At 40.4% G+C, this 13,014-nt stretch overlaps 4 protein-coding genes across 6 annotated transcripts; all 4 read right to left on the bottom strand.

Moving 5' to 3' along the window:
- Positions 1 to 42: 42 nt before the first annotated feature.
- On the bottom strand, positions 43 to 3,189 carry LOC104765890 (cytochrome P450 705A22). 3 transcript variants are annotated; one of them, XM_019241427.2, is made up of 3 exons: positions 2,327 to 3,189; positions 1,020 to 1,848; positions 43 to 940 (listed from the first exon to the last, which is right to left on the bottom strand). In XM_019241427.2, the coding sequence occupies exons 2-3, from the start codon at positions 1,527 to 1,529 to the stop codon at positions 314 to 316; spliced, it is 1,137 nt and encodes a 378-aa protein (XP_019096972.1). In that variant the 5' UTR covers positions 1,530 to 1,848; positions 2,327 to 3,189; the 3' UTR covers positions 43 to 313. The 3 variants fall into 3 exon arrangements, with proteins under 3 accessions (XP_019096972.1, XP_019096973.1, XP_010487979.1); XM_019241428.2 differs by having other exon boundaries at positions 2,362 to 3,189; XM_010489677.3 differs by lacking the exon at positions 2,327 to 3,189 and having other exon boundaries at positions 1,020 to 2,055.
- A 23-nt stretch (positions 3,190 to 3,212) lies between these two features.
- Positions 3,213 to 4,298, bottom strand: LOC104767668 (cytochrome P450 705A22-like). Its single transcript, XM_087502963.1, has 2 exons — positions 4,075 to 4,298; positions 3,213 to 3,984 (listed from the first exon to the last, which is right to left on the bottom strand). The coding sequence occupies exons 1-2, from the start codon at positions 4,249 to 4,251 to the stop codon at positions 3,352 to 3,354; spliced, it is 810 nt and encodes a 269-aa protein (XP_087359089.1). The 5' UTR covers positions 4,252 to 4,298; the 3' UTR covers positions 3,213 to 3,351.
- Positions 4,299 to 4,960: 662 nt separating this feature from the next.
- On the bottom strand, positions 4,961 to 7,391 carry LOC147920376 (meiosis-specific protein ASY2-like). The gene is made up of 3 exons (XM_087501045.1): positions 6,548 to 7,391; positions 5,716 to 6,467; positions 4,961 to 5,641 (listed from the first exon to the last, which is right to left on the bottom strand). Exons 1-3 carry the CDS (start codon positions 7,389 to 7,391, stop codon positions 4,961 to 4,963), a joined length of 2,277 nt encoding a protein of 758 aa, XP_087357171.1.
- A 1,859-nt stretch (positions 7,392 to 9,250) lies between these two features.
- LOC104765887 (cytochrome P450 705A22) lies at positions 9,251 to 11,314 on the bottom strand. Its single transcript, XM_010489672.3, has 2 exons — positions 10,298 to 11,314; positions 9,251 to 10,205 (listed from the first exon to the last, which is right to left on the bottom strand). The coding sequence occupies exons 1-2, from the start codon at positions 11,216 to 11,218 to the stop codon at positions 9,555 to 9,557; spliced, it is 1,572 nt and encodes a 523-aa protein (XP_010487974.2). The 5' UTR covers positions 11,219 to 11,314; the 3' UTR covers positions 9,251 to 9,554.
- Between the last annotated feature and the right edge of the window lie 1,700 nt (positions 11,315 to 13,014).

Genomic DNA, 13,014 nt, shown 5'->3' with positions numbered 1-13,014 from the left:
CGGTTTCTTACAGTAAACCAAAGCTAATAAGCTTAAATCAAGAAACTAAACCAAAGCTTCCTTATTAAGAGGTCCTTGCCAGTTGCGGCCTCAACTGAGTTCAGTGACAAACAATACATATTGATTGCAGTTCGAAAAGATAAACCCCACAAATACGAAATAATCCACGAATAAACCGAAGAACAACACACAATTGTTTAAGGTTCCACACATAAGCCAAACTAAACCAAAAAACTCGGACACTGCTGAAACATAAAAAAGCAGAGCTACCTAATTACTTAGCAAAGATACATTAACTCCTATTCTGCAGATTCTATGTTAATGATCTTAAGGTTCGAGAAACAGGGATGATCTTAAGAGGATGAGCCATGGTCAAGCTCAGTCCTACAACAGCCTCTTCCATGTTAACTTTCTCTTCTTTGATTTTCCACTCAAATCCCTGCACCATCACTCCAATCGCAGTTCCAATAAAGAAATAAGCTAGATTTTCTCCAGGACAGCTTCTCCTTCCGCTTCCGAAAGGAATGTACTTAATTGCTTGCTCTCTTCTCTCCTTCTCCTGCTCTGACCTTGACGAAGCTAGAAACCTCTCTGGTTTAAACTCATCAGGATCTTCCCAAGAATCAGAATCTCTCATCACAGCATAAGCATTAACCATAAAGGTTGTTTTCTCCGGTACATAGAACCCTCCGACTCTACACCCTTCTTGAGAGAATCTTCCAAAGATAGGCCCCGGCGGGTGTAGTCTTAGCACTTCCTTGACCACCGCTTGCAAATCAGGGAGAATTGGTAAATCAAATTCTTGAATCAATCTTGTTTTTCCTACAACGGAATCAATTTCTCCTCTCAATCTCGCAAGAACATTATGGTTGTTAATGAGCTCCGCCATTGCCCACTGTGTTGTTTGCACCAAGGTGTCCGTACTTGCAAATAAGAGATCCTGCAGTTGCAAAATGTTTTTTCTTAAGCAGAACAGTTATGTATTCTAACTGAAACCACCTGATGAGAGGAACATTTACCGCGAAAAACGACTTGATATGGTTCCTAGAGATCTTATGCTCTGCATTTTCATCCCGATAAGCGGCCAATAACACGTCCATCAAGTCCGTACCTTGTTGATGCATGTCTAGTTTCTCTTCGTGTTCCACAAGGATCCTTTCGAGCAGCTCATCAAATCTGCAGGAAACATCCATCATTTCCCTTCTTAACAGTGTTAAAACAAGCTTTCTAAACCCCGAGCGCAACATGTTTGCCAACAAAATCTTCTTTGTCAAAGCATCTATCTCGGTAGCCAAAGCCCTGACGCTCTGAGCTTCACCATTCTCCTCTGAACAGCTCCTCCCCATAATCATCTTGCAGGTGCTATTGTTACTGAGCTTCAACGCTCCCGCACAGATATCCACGCTCTCCTTATTCACGGCCTTATCAAACAGGTTCTTGTAAAACCGATCTAGCTCCTCTGCACGGACTCCTCGTGATCGCTCGAGTGCCTGGGGTCCAAGCAAGTGCGTAACCAGGAGCTTCTTCATGAACTTCCAGTAATCTCCATAGGGAGCAGAGATGAAGTTGAGAGATCCGGCGAAAAAGGAATCATCAGTCGGAGGGAAGCCACGAGACGAGATGTTAACGTCGTGTGCCCTGAAGATCTCATAAGCAATGGATGCTGAGGAGACGAGGACTACAGGGAAACTGAAGACCCGGAGATAGAGAATAGATCCATACTTGGTGGAGAGTTTCTGTAAAGATCTGTGGACTAGAACAGAGAGAAGAAGGTGAAGATGACCGATGACCGGAAGAGACGGAGGGCTCGGAGGTAAATCAAAGTCAAGTCGAGGGTACTTTGGTTCCCTGAAGATAAGAGAGTAACAGAGTAGTGAGAAGAGGCATAGGAGGATAAAAATGAAGCAGTTTTGCAAGTCAACGATGATCATTTCTGCCAAGGTGAAAGAGAATAATGAGAAAGAGGATTTTTGCTAATCAAGAATCAACTATCCTATTCCTATGTGCATAAAGTAATGTATATAATCCATCGTGGTTAGTGTTTAGTGTTTACTAGAGTGGGACCAAGATGGTTCACTATTCTATCAATAGGCATTTACTTTAGTCATTGTTTTTTATACAGTATCTACTAAGAATCTAATAAGATAGAAGTTTTGATAGAAAAATGTTACTGGATTTGATCCAACCAAAAAAACTAATCACTACATTACTTATATTGTGGTCGACTCCAAAGCAGCTACAACAAGTACATAGGATAGAAAGAAGCCAAAAACATTGGAACCCAACAAGTAACCAACAAGTATAATGGAGTAATCGCAAGACATACACCAATATAGGGTAGCTTGACCACTCCAATCTCACCGTATAAAGCAGATGTTACCGCTCACAGAAGTTCACAAGGCTAAGCAGTGTGACGCGACTTTATGGAAACTAACTTTAGGCTGAAGGAACATTTTAAGTGGTCTAAATCCCAATCCATCTTCTTGTGTTTGGAAGACAAGACAGTGCCCGACCAAGCATAAAAAAAAATGGATGTTGGGTAGTCCATGGAGCTTAACTCTTGGAGAAATCAGCTTCCGAGTCACCATTGTCTCTTTGTATCTCAAATCCTATCTGAAATCAGATTCAAGATTCTCAAGTAAAAAAAAAAACGGAGACTACCACAACAAAATCACCAAAGAACAACACTTTATGTGGTCAACGCCTTTTAGCCGAGAGACCAAAAAAAACAAAAGTGACTCAATATTCTGATTTTAATCAAAAGAAAGGGAATTTATGAATCAACAGTACACAATGCTTAATGATATATAAGCCCAGAATTTTCAATCTCCTACCTTACAAAATCAACAAGAACAAATACATAAACTATCAAAATCAGTAACGATTTGTTCTAGAGAACACTACACTCTCCATGACCAAACCATAAACTACTTGAAATATCTAAATATTTTTCCTTCATCACCCAAAAATTCTCCGTAGAAAAAAAAAAAAAAAAAACCCTTTCATCCAAATTAGAAAACCCCTTCACATATGAATATTTCTTCCTTTCTGGGCAATCAATGTCACAGACTCTCACAATTGAGTAGTTGAAGAAGAGAACGCAAAAGCTTTCTCAAATCTATTCGCCTGATACGGTTTTTGAATCGGAGAAAGAACAAAATCAGAAGATTGATTGAAATTGAAGTCGGTGGTGAATATGAACCAATAATATATGACTTAAACCGAAGAGCTGTTCATAATTATTTACGGTTTCACAAACTAAACCAAAAAATTAACAACTAAACCGGGAAACTTGGCACACAAAGCAGAGAGCTTCCTTGTTTACTCAGGAACAACTTTGTTTTAACAGATTCACAAAGTTAAAGGGTTTGAGGTTCGAGAAACAGGAGTGATCTTAAGAGGATGAACCATGGTCAAGCTCAGTCCTACAACAGCCTCTTCCATGTTAATCTTCTTCTCATCTTTGATTCTCCTCCACTCAAACCCTTGCACCATTACTCCAATTGCAGTTCCCACAATGACATAAGCTAGATTTTCTCCAGGACAGCTTCTTCTCCCGCTTCCAAAAGGAATGTACTTGATTGCTTTCTCTCTTCTCTCCTCCTCTTTCTCTGTTATTGAAGCTAAAAACCTCTCTGGCTTAAACACAAGTGGATCTTCCCAAGTTTCAGGATCTCTCATCACAGCATAAGCGTTAACAACAAGTGATGTCTCCTCCGGTACGTAAAACCCTCTGATATTACACCCTTCTTTTGAGAACCTTACAAAGAAAGGACCCGGCGGGTGCAGTCTTATCGTTTCCTTTACCACAGCTTGCAAATAAGGCAGGTTTTGTAGATCTGTTTCTTGAATCAACCTTGTTTTTCCCACCACGCAATCTATTTCTCCTCTCAGTCTCTCAAGAACGTTAGGGTTGTTAATGATCTCCCCCATTGCCCACTGTGTTGTTTTCACCGAGTTATCAGTGTCTGCAAATAAAAGATCCTGCAGTATTTGCAAAACGTTAATCGTATAGGCACAACAGTTTTTGATTTGTCAATGAAACTACTTGGAAGGGATGAACATAATAATTACCGCGATAACAGACTTGATATGGTTCCTTGTGATCTTATGCTCTGCTTTTTCATTTCGGTGAGCTACCAACAACGCGTCCATTAAGTCCATACCTTGATGATGATGCTCGTCCAGTTTCTTTTCGTGTTCCACAAGAATCTTTTCGAGAAGCTCATTGAATCTGTCGGAAACAACCATCGTTTCTTTTCTAAACAGTGAGGCAACAAGCTTCTTAAACCCTGCGCGTAACAGTTAATTATCCAATTTCTATCTTATCGAACCCGTTCCTAATCCAATCCTTTGGGTGAGATTCCAGCATCTCGAGTTTGAGTACCAGATCTCGCTGTACCTGTTCTGACGCGGCAAGACGATCGCGATATTCCGTATGGCGATCTTCCACCTCATGAAGAAATTCCTCCAGTTCGCGCCTTTCTTCCGGTTTGACGTGGAACATCAACATCCAGGGAGCGCGGATGTTCGGGTAATACGCCATTCCCCGTTCAATAGCTTCGGCATTCGAGAACATCGGCACATCGTTACCAACTAGCGGGGATTCCACGCTGCTAACCGATCTTGACATTGTCTTGATTAAGAGTTCTTCTTGGGATGTTCCACCCATAGGCAGCGCCGGATAGATTTATACGGGTATTGGGAGGAAAATCCCCTTTTAAAAAAAATGGCAACTTTCCGTGCCAAATGGTAAGAATGCGAATTAAAAGAGAAAATTCCCTTTTTTATCAGTTTTTCCTTTTATGATAAAATAAAATAACAGTAAAATGGGCCGAGCGAGTCGGCAATGTTTTACAAGGGTATTCAAACCCGCGAGGTTAACGACAAAAGAAAAAGAAGAGAAGGAAACGAAAATCATAGTTAAGTATCATAAGCACCGGTCAAATCGGCCTGAAAGCTATCGGCATTGGAACCGTGCGGATGCTGGACGGACTCTGGAGCCGTCGTTCCGGGGGGGGGGGGGAAATCCATAGCCAAGTTGATCTGGGGACATGTTGAGATCTTTTTCATTCAGATCAAGGACATCGATCGCCTTGACAGTCTCCTCAGCTTCGGCCTTTTTCTCGTCAATCTCCTTGATTTGCTCCGGCGGGATGATGGCCCCATTTTCGACCAAATATTGTACCGTTTCCTGTATCCCGGAAGCTTGGTTTAGCAGATCCTCCAGGGGACGAATTTTCTCCTGTTCGAGCAGATAGGCCTTAACCTTATCCAGTCGAGTCTGCGCTTTCATTGTCGTTCGCTCCACCTTCTCCCAACGATCTCGCCGGAGTCTCTTGACTTCAAAGTTGAGCTGAACCTTTAACCCGTCGCATGATTCCTGCAGTACGTTCTTCTCTTCTTCGAGAGTAAGCGCTCGGGAGTTCAGTTCATTAATCTTCAGCTCGGAGCTGGCAATGATACCGTCTTTTTCGGCAACAAGCGCCTCGAGCTCTTTGATCCTTGCATCCTTGGCGTCGCTGGCAATCCGGATTTGCTCTGCGCATTCTTTCACCTTTTCGAGCTCCAATCCAGATTTTTTACTGGATTTGGCACGCCTATCGTATAATTGAGTCAGCGTGTTCATCTTGGCGGCAGTCTGTAAACCCGAAGAACATATGTCAGTTCACCCGTGGAAATTTCAAGCAAATTAAACGAAATGATAAAGTATACCATTAGGTGGCACTCGGCTACATCGAGGAACGCCTGTTTAAATTCAAGATCGTCCGCCGACGGAAGGATTCGACTGGAGGTCTTCAGGGTTCGGAAGAGCTCGCCCGAGGCTTCACGATTGGTTACCAGAGGATAGTCGCCGAAGTAATGATAGGAAAAGCGATCCGTTTTATCATTTCTCCTTTCCAGGCGAAATCGATCGGCAGATTCCAGTCCAGCTTCTTCCGCTGAGCGTTTACGGTTCACTACCGGTTGTGGCTCAGCGACTGGGTTTTTTCCAGTTTGCTTCTTTTTCTTTTTCCTTCTTTTGGAACCAGCTTCAACTTGCGGGACATCCTTTTCCTCGGTCGAAAGATTGGCATTCTCTAGGGCCAAAGGAAGAATACCTTCTTCCGCGACATCGATGGTGTTAACATTTTCTCCAGGATCCTGAGTAGGATCAACTTCGGTCTGGTCTGGGATGGGATCGATTTCAGTTCGACCTTGAGATGGGTCGATATCAGCTTCAATGGCAGCCTGAGTGTCACGGCGAACTATCTGGAGATTGTCCGATTCAAGGACACGTGCCCCGGTAGGTTCCGTAGTTCGTCCTAGCGACCTAGCAAAACTTGGGAACGTCGTCCTGGGTTTGCCCATCGCTGTTTCAACACGGATACGAGTGATGAACTCCCACTGACGATTGTTTCCGGTTAATAGAGCGTCTCTGACGGGATGGTAGTTTGGAGCTAGCCGCGTCGCGCAGAATGGGCGATCTGGAAACATGACACGACAAAGTTAAAACTGGTTAGAGGTGCCGAAGTCAATTAAAACGTGCTGAAAATATAAAGTCTACCAGGATTTTCATTCCACACTCTCCGATGAACACCCAATGGGTTAGCGAGTGAGTACTGATCGACGCGGACATAGAAGTAGCGGTTCATCCACTTCTGGAATTTGCTCACCCTTTTACCGACAAGAAAATTGTGCGCCGGCCTCATATTCACTTCCCAGCGGTGTAAACTCTTTGACAATTTAAAATTGGATAGCTGTTCGAAACATTGAACTCCAATATTAACCCCGACTTCGGCTGCTACAGTGAGGGCAGCCATAAAATTGCAAATAGCTCCGGGGACGAATTGGCAGATCGCTATCCTGCGTCTTTGGGCGTAGAGCGATATCAATGCAGGGATTGGGAATAGGAGGCGACATTCGGTAAAGTAACATTCGTATAGACATATGTACCCTTCCGGAGGGTTCCATGGGCGTTGGTCCTCTCGAGGAATCAGAATTGTGACTTCACTGTTGAATAAACCGCATGAGTTAAGCATGTCGTTCACGGTTTTGGACGAACTCAAACTCTTTTCACCACCAATCTGCCCTTTATGGTCAAATAAGGGATCGATATCTTCGATCAAGAGTCCTAAGGGAACAAACCGATCTTCCTCTTGTGACAGTACGTCTTGAGTCAGTTCGGTGCTTTCCTCTTCAGGACGAATTGATGGCGGCGGTAATACTTGTGAAGATGAAGTTCCTGCAGAACAGCGAACAAGGCGTGGTGGGACTTCGGAAGCCGATCTACTCGACTCGCCGATCTGTGTGGTACGATCTGGGTCGAGAGTTTTCCGCCTGGAAGATCGACGAATTAGCTGTTCGCCCTCGACTTCTGGCGAAGAGATGGGTTCCGATGCGTTTGCCATATTCTGAGTTCGGAGAGTGCGGAAGAAAATCGGGACTAACAAAATAAATAGGAAAGAGATCGGAGTAGATTACCTTTCGTTGTTGACAGAAAATGAGAAATGACGAAAGGGGAGGCGTATTTATAGAGTCGAGCGGGTGGCAACCCTACGCAGAGCAATTATGACCTATGCGACTCTTCGAATTCCGGGCTAACTGACGTGATGTAAACGACACGTGTCATCCGGACCATTCGCGGCGAAATGACGCGAGAATCCGGGTAAAATCAATTAAGTTTTTATGAATTAGATCGGATATTCTCTTCCTATAGTTCGAAATATTCGAATTAAATCTCGAATATTCGGAACTGGGGGGGGACTAATTGTTGGTACGGGATTCAGCACCCCCGACATACCGAGCTAAACCAGAAATACTAATTGATTAGTTAACCGGGAAATCGGTTAAGGGCTTGATTAGGTCAACAAGAAGTCAGTTCGGCCAAAGTGTCACCTTGAAGAAGAAGGAGCCGACTTCCACTTCGGCACGGCGGCCGAATGAAGCAATGAGGCAGCTTTCCATATCTCAATTCGGCCGATAAGGAAAGTGAATATATATTGTAATCTTAGGGCGTGTATAAAGAAGGGGGGATTTCTCCATTGTAGAGAGAGAAAAAAATACGAGAATTGAGTTCTCCTTTTGTTCTTAGCAATAAACCCTAATTCCTTTGAGTTCTGCTTCTTTACTTTAATTCGAAGGCTTAGATCTGTTTTCTAGAGATATAACTCTATTGAATTTGTTTCCTCCTAAAACAAATTCATTGTGGAAACCCAGTTTCTACATTCTTTGTCAAAACATCTAACTCGGTAGCCAAAGCCTTGAATCTCTCTTCTGAACAACTCCTCCCCATGATCATCTTGCTGATGCTGTAGTTAGTGAGCGTCAACGTTTCCTTATTGATCTCCACGCTCTCCTTCTTCATGGCCTTATCGAACAGGTTCATATAAAACCGTTCTAGCTCATTTGCTCGGATACCTCTTGACCGCTCTTGTGCTTGGGGACCAAGCAAGTTTGTTACGAGGACCTTTTTCATGAATTTCCAGTAATCTCCGTATGGAGCAGAGATGAAGCTGAAAGATCCGGCAAAAAGGGAATCATCGGTAGGAGTGAAGCCGCGATACGAGTTGTTCACGTCATGTGTCCTGAAGATCTCATAAGCAACTGAAGCTGAGGAGACGAGGATACGTGGAAACTGAAGACGTGGAGATAGAGAATAGGTCCGTACTTGGAGGAGAGTTTCAATAAAGATCTGTGGAGTAGAGCAGAGAGAAGAAGGTGAAGATGACCAATGATCGGAAGAGAAGGAGGACTCGGAGGCAGATCAAGGCCGCTTGGCTTCTTGAAGAAGATATAGTAACAGAGAAGTGGGAAGAGACATAAGAGGATGAAGATGAAGCAGTTTTGAAATTCTAGGGTGATCATTGCTGCCAGTATATCTCAAAGTGAATAAGAGGCAAATTACACAGAGAAATGTTCTTATCAATTATCCATGAAACTATAACACAAAATGGTAATATAATAATGGAAAATGGTAAAAGAGCATCTCCATTCCTCTTTTTTTTTTTTCTTTTTTTTTTGTTGTATTAAGATTTTTTAATTATGAATTTTAATGTTATTTTATGATCTAAAGACACTTTTACGTAGTTTAAAGACATTCATCATAAAACAACATTAAAAAGGTTTAAGACACTTACGATAAAATAACTAATAGAGATGGCCTAAGGTAAAAGTTAAACTTTTTAAAGAATATCTACCGATTTTAATTTATTAGAGTTAAACTTTATCAACTTTCTTCACTAACAAGTTACAAATGACACTTGGTGTATGATTAAATGCTTAATAATTTATTAGACATATGATCTTTAATTATTACAATAGTATATGGGGATCATTACAAGAGTGATTAGGTATATATTAATTTAAAATGACACTTGAAACTTTATTGACTAAACTTCAAAGCCAAAATCTCCACCTTTTTCCCACCCAAAATCACTTCATAAATCCCTTCCATAATAAACCGAACTTAAAACCAAAACAACGACTTAACCGGAAAACTAGCTTGGACGACACAGAAACATAAAAGTCCAAGCTTTCTTTATTAACGATTTTACAGACTCGTACGTGAAAATTCACAACTTGTGGTTACGCAGATTCGAATTTAAAGGGTTCACGGTTCGAGCAACCGGAGTGAACTTAGGAGGATGAGCCATGGTCAAGGTCAATCCTTTGATTGATTCTTCCAAGTCAACTCTATCTCCTTCGATTCTCCAGTCAAAGCCCTGCACCATCATCCCAACGACACTTCCTAGAATGACATAAGCTAGGTTTTCTCCGGGACAACCTCTCCTTCCCCCACCGAAAGGAATGTATTTTAGTGCTTTCTCTCTTCTCTCATCTTCTTTCCCTGACATAGAAGAAGTTAAAAACCTCTCTGGCTTAAACTCATCAGGATCTTCCCAGTACTCTGGATCTCTCATCACAGCATAAACATTAACAAGCAGTGATGTCTCCTCCGGCACGTAAAACTCTCCGATCCTACAACCTTCTTGGGGTACCCTTGCAAAAAAACACCCTGGTGGGTGCAGTCTTAGTACTTCTTTAACCACCGCTTGCAAATAAGGCAGTTTTGGTAAATCCGTTTCTTGAATCAATCTTGTTTTCCCTACCACCGTGTCTATTTCTTCTCTCAGTCTCTCAAGAATGTCAGGATTTTTAATGATCTCCGCCATTGTCCACTGTGTTGTCTGAGCTGTGGTGTCTGTGCCTGCAAATAGAAGATCCTGCAGTTGCAAAAACGTTTCTTAGTCACACAACAGATTTGGATTCTCAATGGAGCTACCTTATTCAATAATGAGTGGAACATTATATTTACCGCGACAAAAGACTTGATATGGTTCCTAGTGATCTTATGCTCGGCGTTTTCGTCTTGATAAGCTTCCAACAACGCGTCCATCAGCTCCGTGCCTTGATCCCCGTCTAGCTTCTCCTCATATTCCCTAAGAATCCTTTCGAGCAGCTCGTCTAATCTTCTGGAAAGAACCATCACTTCTTTTCTAAAAAACGAGGTTAGAAGCGTCTTAAACGGTGGGCGCAACATGCTTCCCAATACAATCTTGTTTACCAAGGCAGTCGATTCACTAGCCAAACTTCTAGCTTTCTCTGCCTCACCGTTCTCCTCTGAACAACTCCTCCCCACAATCATCTTGCAAATGCTGTTGTTACTTAACTTCATCGTTTCCTTAACCATGTCAACAGTCTCTTTCTTTCCCGCTTTATCAAGCAAGCTCACATAAAACCGCTCTAGCTCATCTGCACGGACGACTCTTGACCGTTCGAGCGCTTGTGATCCGAGCAGCTTTGTGACCATGAGCTTCTTCATGAACTTCCAGTGATCTCCATAAGGAGAGAAGATGAAGCTCCAAGATCCGACAAAGAGAGAATCGTCGATGGGAGGTGAACCACGAAACGAGATATTCACATCATGCGTCCTGAAGATCTCATAAGCTACCGAGGCTGATGAGACGAGGACTACGGGGATGTTGAAGATGCGGAGACTGATGAGAGATCCGTACTTGAAGGAGAGTTTCTGAAGAGACTTGTGGGGAAGAGTAGAGAGTAGAAGGTGAAGATGACCGATGATAGGAAGAGAAGGAAGGCTCGGAGGCAAATCACAGCCACGTATTGAGCCGCTCGGTTTCTTGAAGAAGAGTTTGTAACAGAGGAATGAGAAGATAGAGCAGAGGGAGATGAAGATGAAGCAACATTGGAAGTCAAGGATGATCATTGTTGCCATTCTTAAGCAAATGATGACAAATAGAATGCTCTTATCTTACCAAGAATCAATGAATACTATTTATAGCTCATGAAAATGTAAATTTCATGGAAACTTGAGGAGCCGTGCCTCGTTAGTTACCAAAATAGCAATTGCCTTACGCAATTTCGTAAGTTTTGTAATTTTGAGGACCACAATAATTATAAGATTACTTCTGTAATTGGTAAGTTGATGTTCATTATTATAAATCACTATAATTAGATTTTAAGATCTTTGATTTTCATATCATATTGTGTTCTTTGTAACTAAAACTAGATTTTAACCTGTGGTACACCGCGGGACAATTTTTTAAAAAATAATAACATTTTTATTTTTTTTTATATTTAGTTTGTTTTGTTTAACTAAATAATAATTTTGTTTGGATTGTCAATTATTAGAACAATAATAGGGAAAATATATACATAAATATGTAATTTATAAGCTATTGTCGGATTAAGTCACAATTTTACAAATGATTTAATTATTTTACAAAATTTTAGTTAAATTACCCTGATTTAATATGTCTAATATTCTTATATTAGTGGTATTGAACAAATAGTTAAAGGAAGATTTAACCCGTGTTTCAAAACCGAATTAATAATATTTTATATTTATACTAATGTTAATTCAAACTGTCATGTTAATAACATGTCCCGCTATATAACAACAAACCGTCATATTAGTGGTTTAACCCGTGTTTCAAAACCGTCATATTAGTGGTTTTGGTTGTGTGTTGTGTTTTGTTTGTGAAGTTGATATTTATACATGGAAAATGCTTGCTGAGCAAAAAGTTTACAATCCGTAGCAATAAAAGAGAGATTTTAGTGTTTTCCTATTTGAGTTGATAACATTATCGCATAATCTATCTTAACATTTTTGAAGTACATTTTTGTGTCATCCTCTCTTATCTTTGTATCCAAACAAGTCTCAACTAAATTCTCTACAATCCTTACAACCAAACACAATCATCTCCTTATTTGATAATATTAATTTCCTAAAATATATCTATCTAATTTAAATCAATATGTTAGATTCAAATATAATTCTCCTTTCATTTTTATTTAATCTTATATTTAATTATTTTAATTACTATTTAATAAGTTAATAAAATTTTATATTTTTTCCAGCATATAATGTGATTTGAATTTTTATAAACGGATATATATTAAAAATTGTCTTAGGATATTTGTAACCAAACAAGTATATCCACATATAGAGCTCGAAATACATTTTTGGAGTACAATAGGGTGTCATCACTTTTTGCCAACATCGGGTCGGGTTTTTAACTAAAATTATAACCGATTCAATTATCTGGATCCTCTTTAAGATTGCCGAATATTTTGGGCCGGTTTTTAATCCATAGCATACTTATTTACATCCAATTAATGCCAATTAATGTTCATTGTATCTTACGAAAGATCTAATTTGCATGCCGAATTTTTAGGACCGAGTTTGACAAAAAAAATTGATAACCCAAATTATGTAATCACATCCTCTTAATCACATCCCTATAATATAGCAACTAATTCAAGATGAATACATCTTAGGAAATATCTAATTTGCATTTAATAAACGACTACATATTTGGTAAGATCTTATTAGCTTTAAATGTACACTATTAATCTAATAATATCAACTGAGAATCATAATAAGAATATGTCAAATCATTCATTACTAAATCATAACTACCAAATCGTAAAATGTATATTCTCAATTTGCGAATCAAGAGTTTCTACAAAACTCTACCTACAACCGTTAACAGTATATATATCAACAAA

This window comes from Camelina sativa, chromosome 19, assembly GCF_030686135.1.
Source record: "Camelina sativa cultivar CO46 ecotype springtype chromosome 19, ASM3068613v1".
Classification (NCBI taxonomy): domain Eukaryota; kingdom Viridiplantae; phylum Streptophyta; class Magnoliopsida; order Brassicales; family Brassicaceae; genus Camelina; species Camelina sativa.
Note: the sequence above shows the minus strand (reverse complement) of the source record. Positions and strands in the feature narration are given on the sequence as shown.

What these genes read in the sequence shown, in the direction of transcription:
- LOC147920376 (XM_087501045.1), bottom strand. Translation starts at nt 7,391, where the DNA reads ATGGCAAACGCATCGGAACCCATCTCTTCGCCAGAAGTCGAGGGCGAA. An exon ending in AGTGTGGAATGAAAATCCTG is followed by an intron (nt 6,468 to 6,547) that starts GTAGACTTTATA and finishes TCATGTTTCCAG; the next exon opens with ATCGCCCATTCTGCGCGACG. An exon ending in TAGCCGAGTGCCACCTAATG is followed by an intron (nt 5,642 to 5,715) that starts GTATACTTTATC and finishes TCGGGTTTACAG; the next exon opens with ACTGCCGCCAAGATGAACAC.
- LOC104765887 (XM_010489672.3), bottom strand. Translation starts at nt 11,218, where the DNA reads ATGGCAACAATGATCATCCTTGACTTCCAATGTTGCTTCATCTTCATC. An exon ending in ATATCAAGTCTTTTGTCGCG is followed by an intron (nt 10,206 to 10,297) that starts GTAAATATAATG and finishes TTGCAACTGCAG; the next exon opens with GATCTTCTATTTGCAGGCAC.
- LOC104767668 (XM_087502963.1), bottom strand. Translation starts at nt 4,251, where the DNA reads ATGGTTGTTTCCGACAGATTCAATGAGCTTCTCGAAAAGATTCTTGTG. An exon ending in ATATCAAGTCTGTTATCGCG is followed by an intron (nt 3,985 to 4,074) that starts GTAATTATTATG and finishes CAAATACTGCAG; the next exon opens with GATCTTTTATTTGCAGACAC.
- LOC104765890 (XM_010489677.3), bottom strand. Translation starts at nt 1,931, where the DNA reads ATGATCATCGTTGACTTGCAAAACTGCTTCATTTTTATCCTCCTATGC. An exon ending in ATATCAAGTCGTTTTTCGCG is followed by an intron (nt 941 to 1,019) that starts GTAAATGTTCCT and finishes TTGCAACTGCAG; the next exon opens with GATCTCTTATTTGCAAGTAC.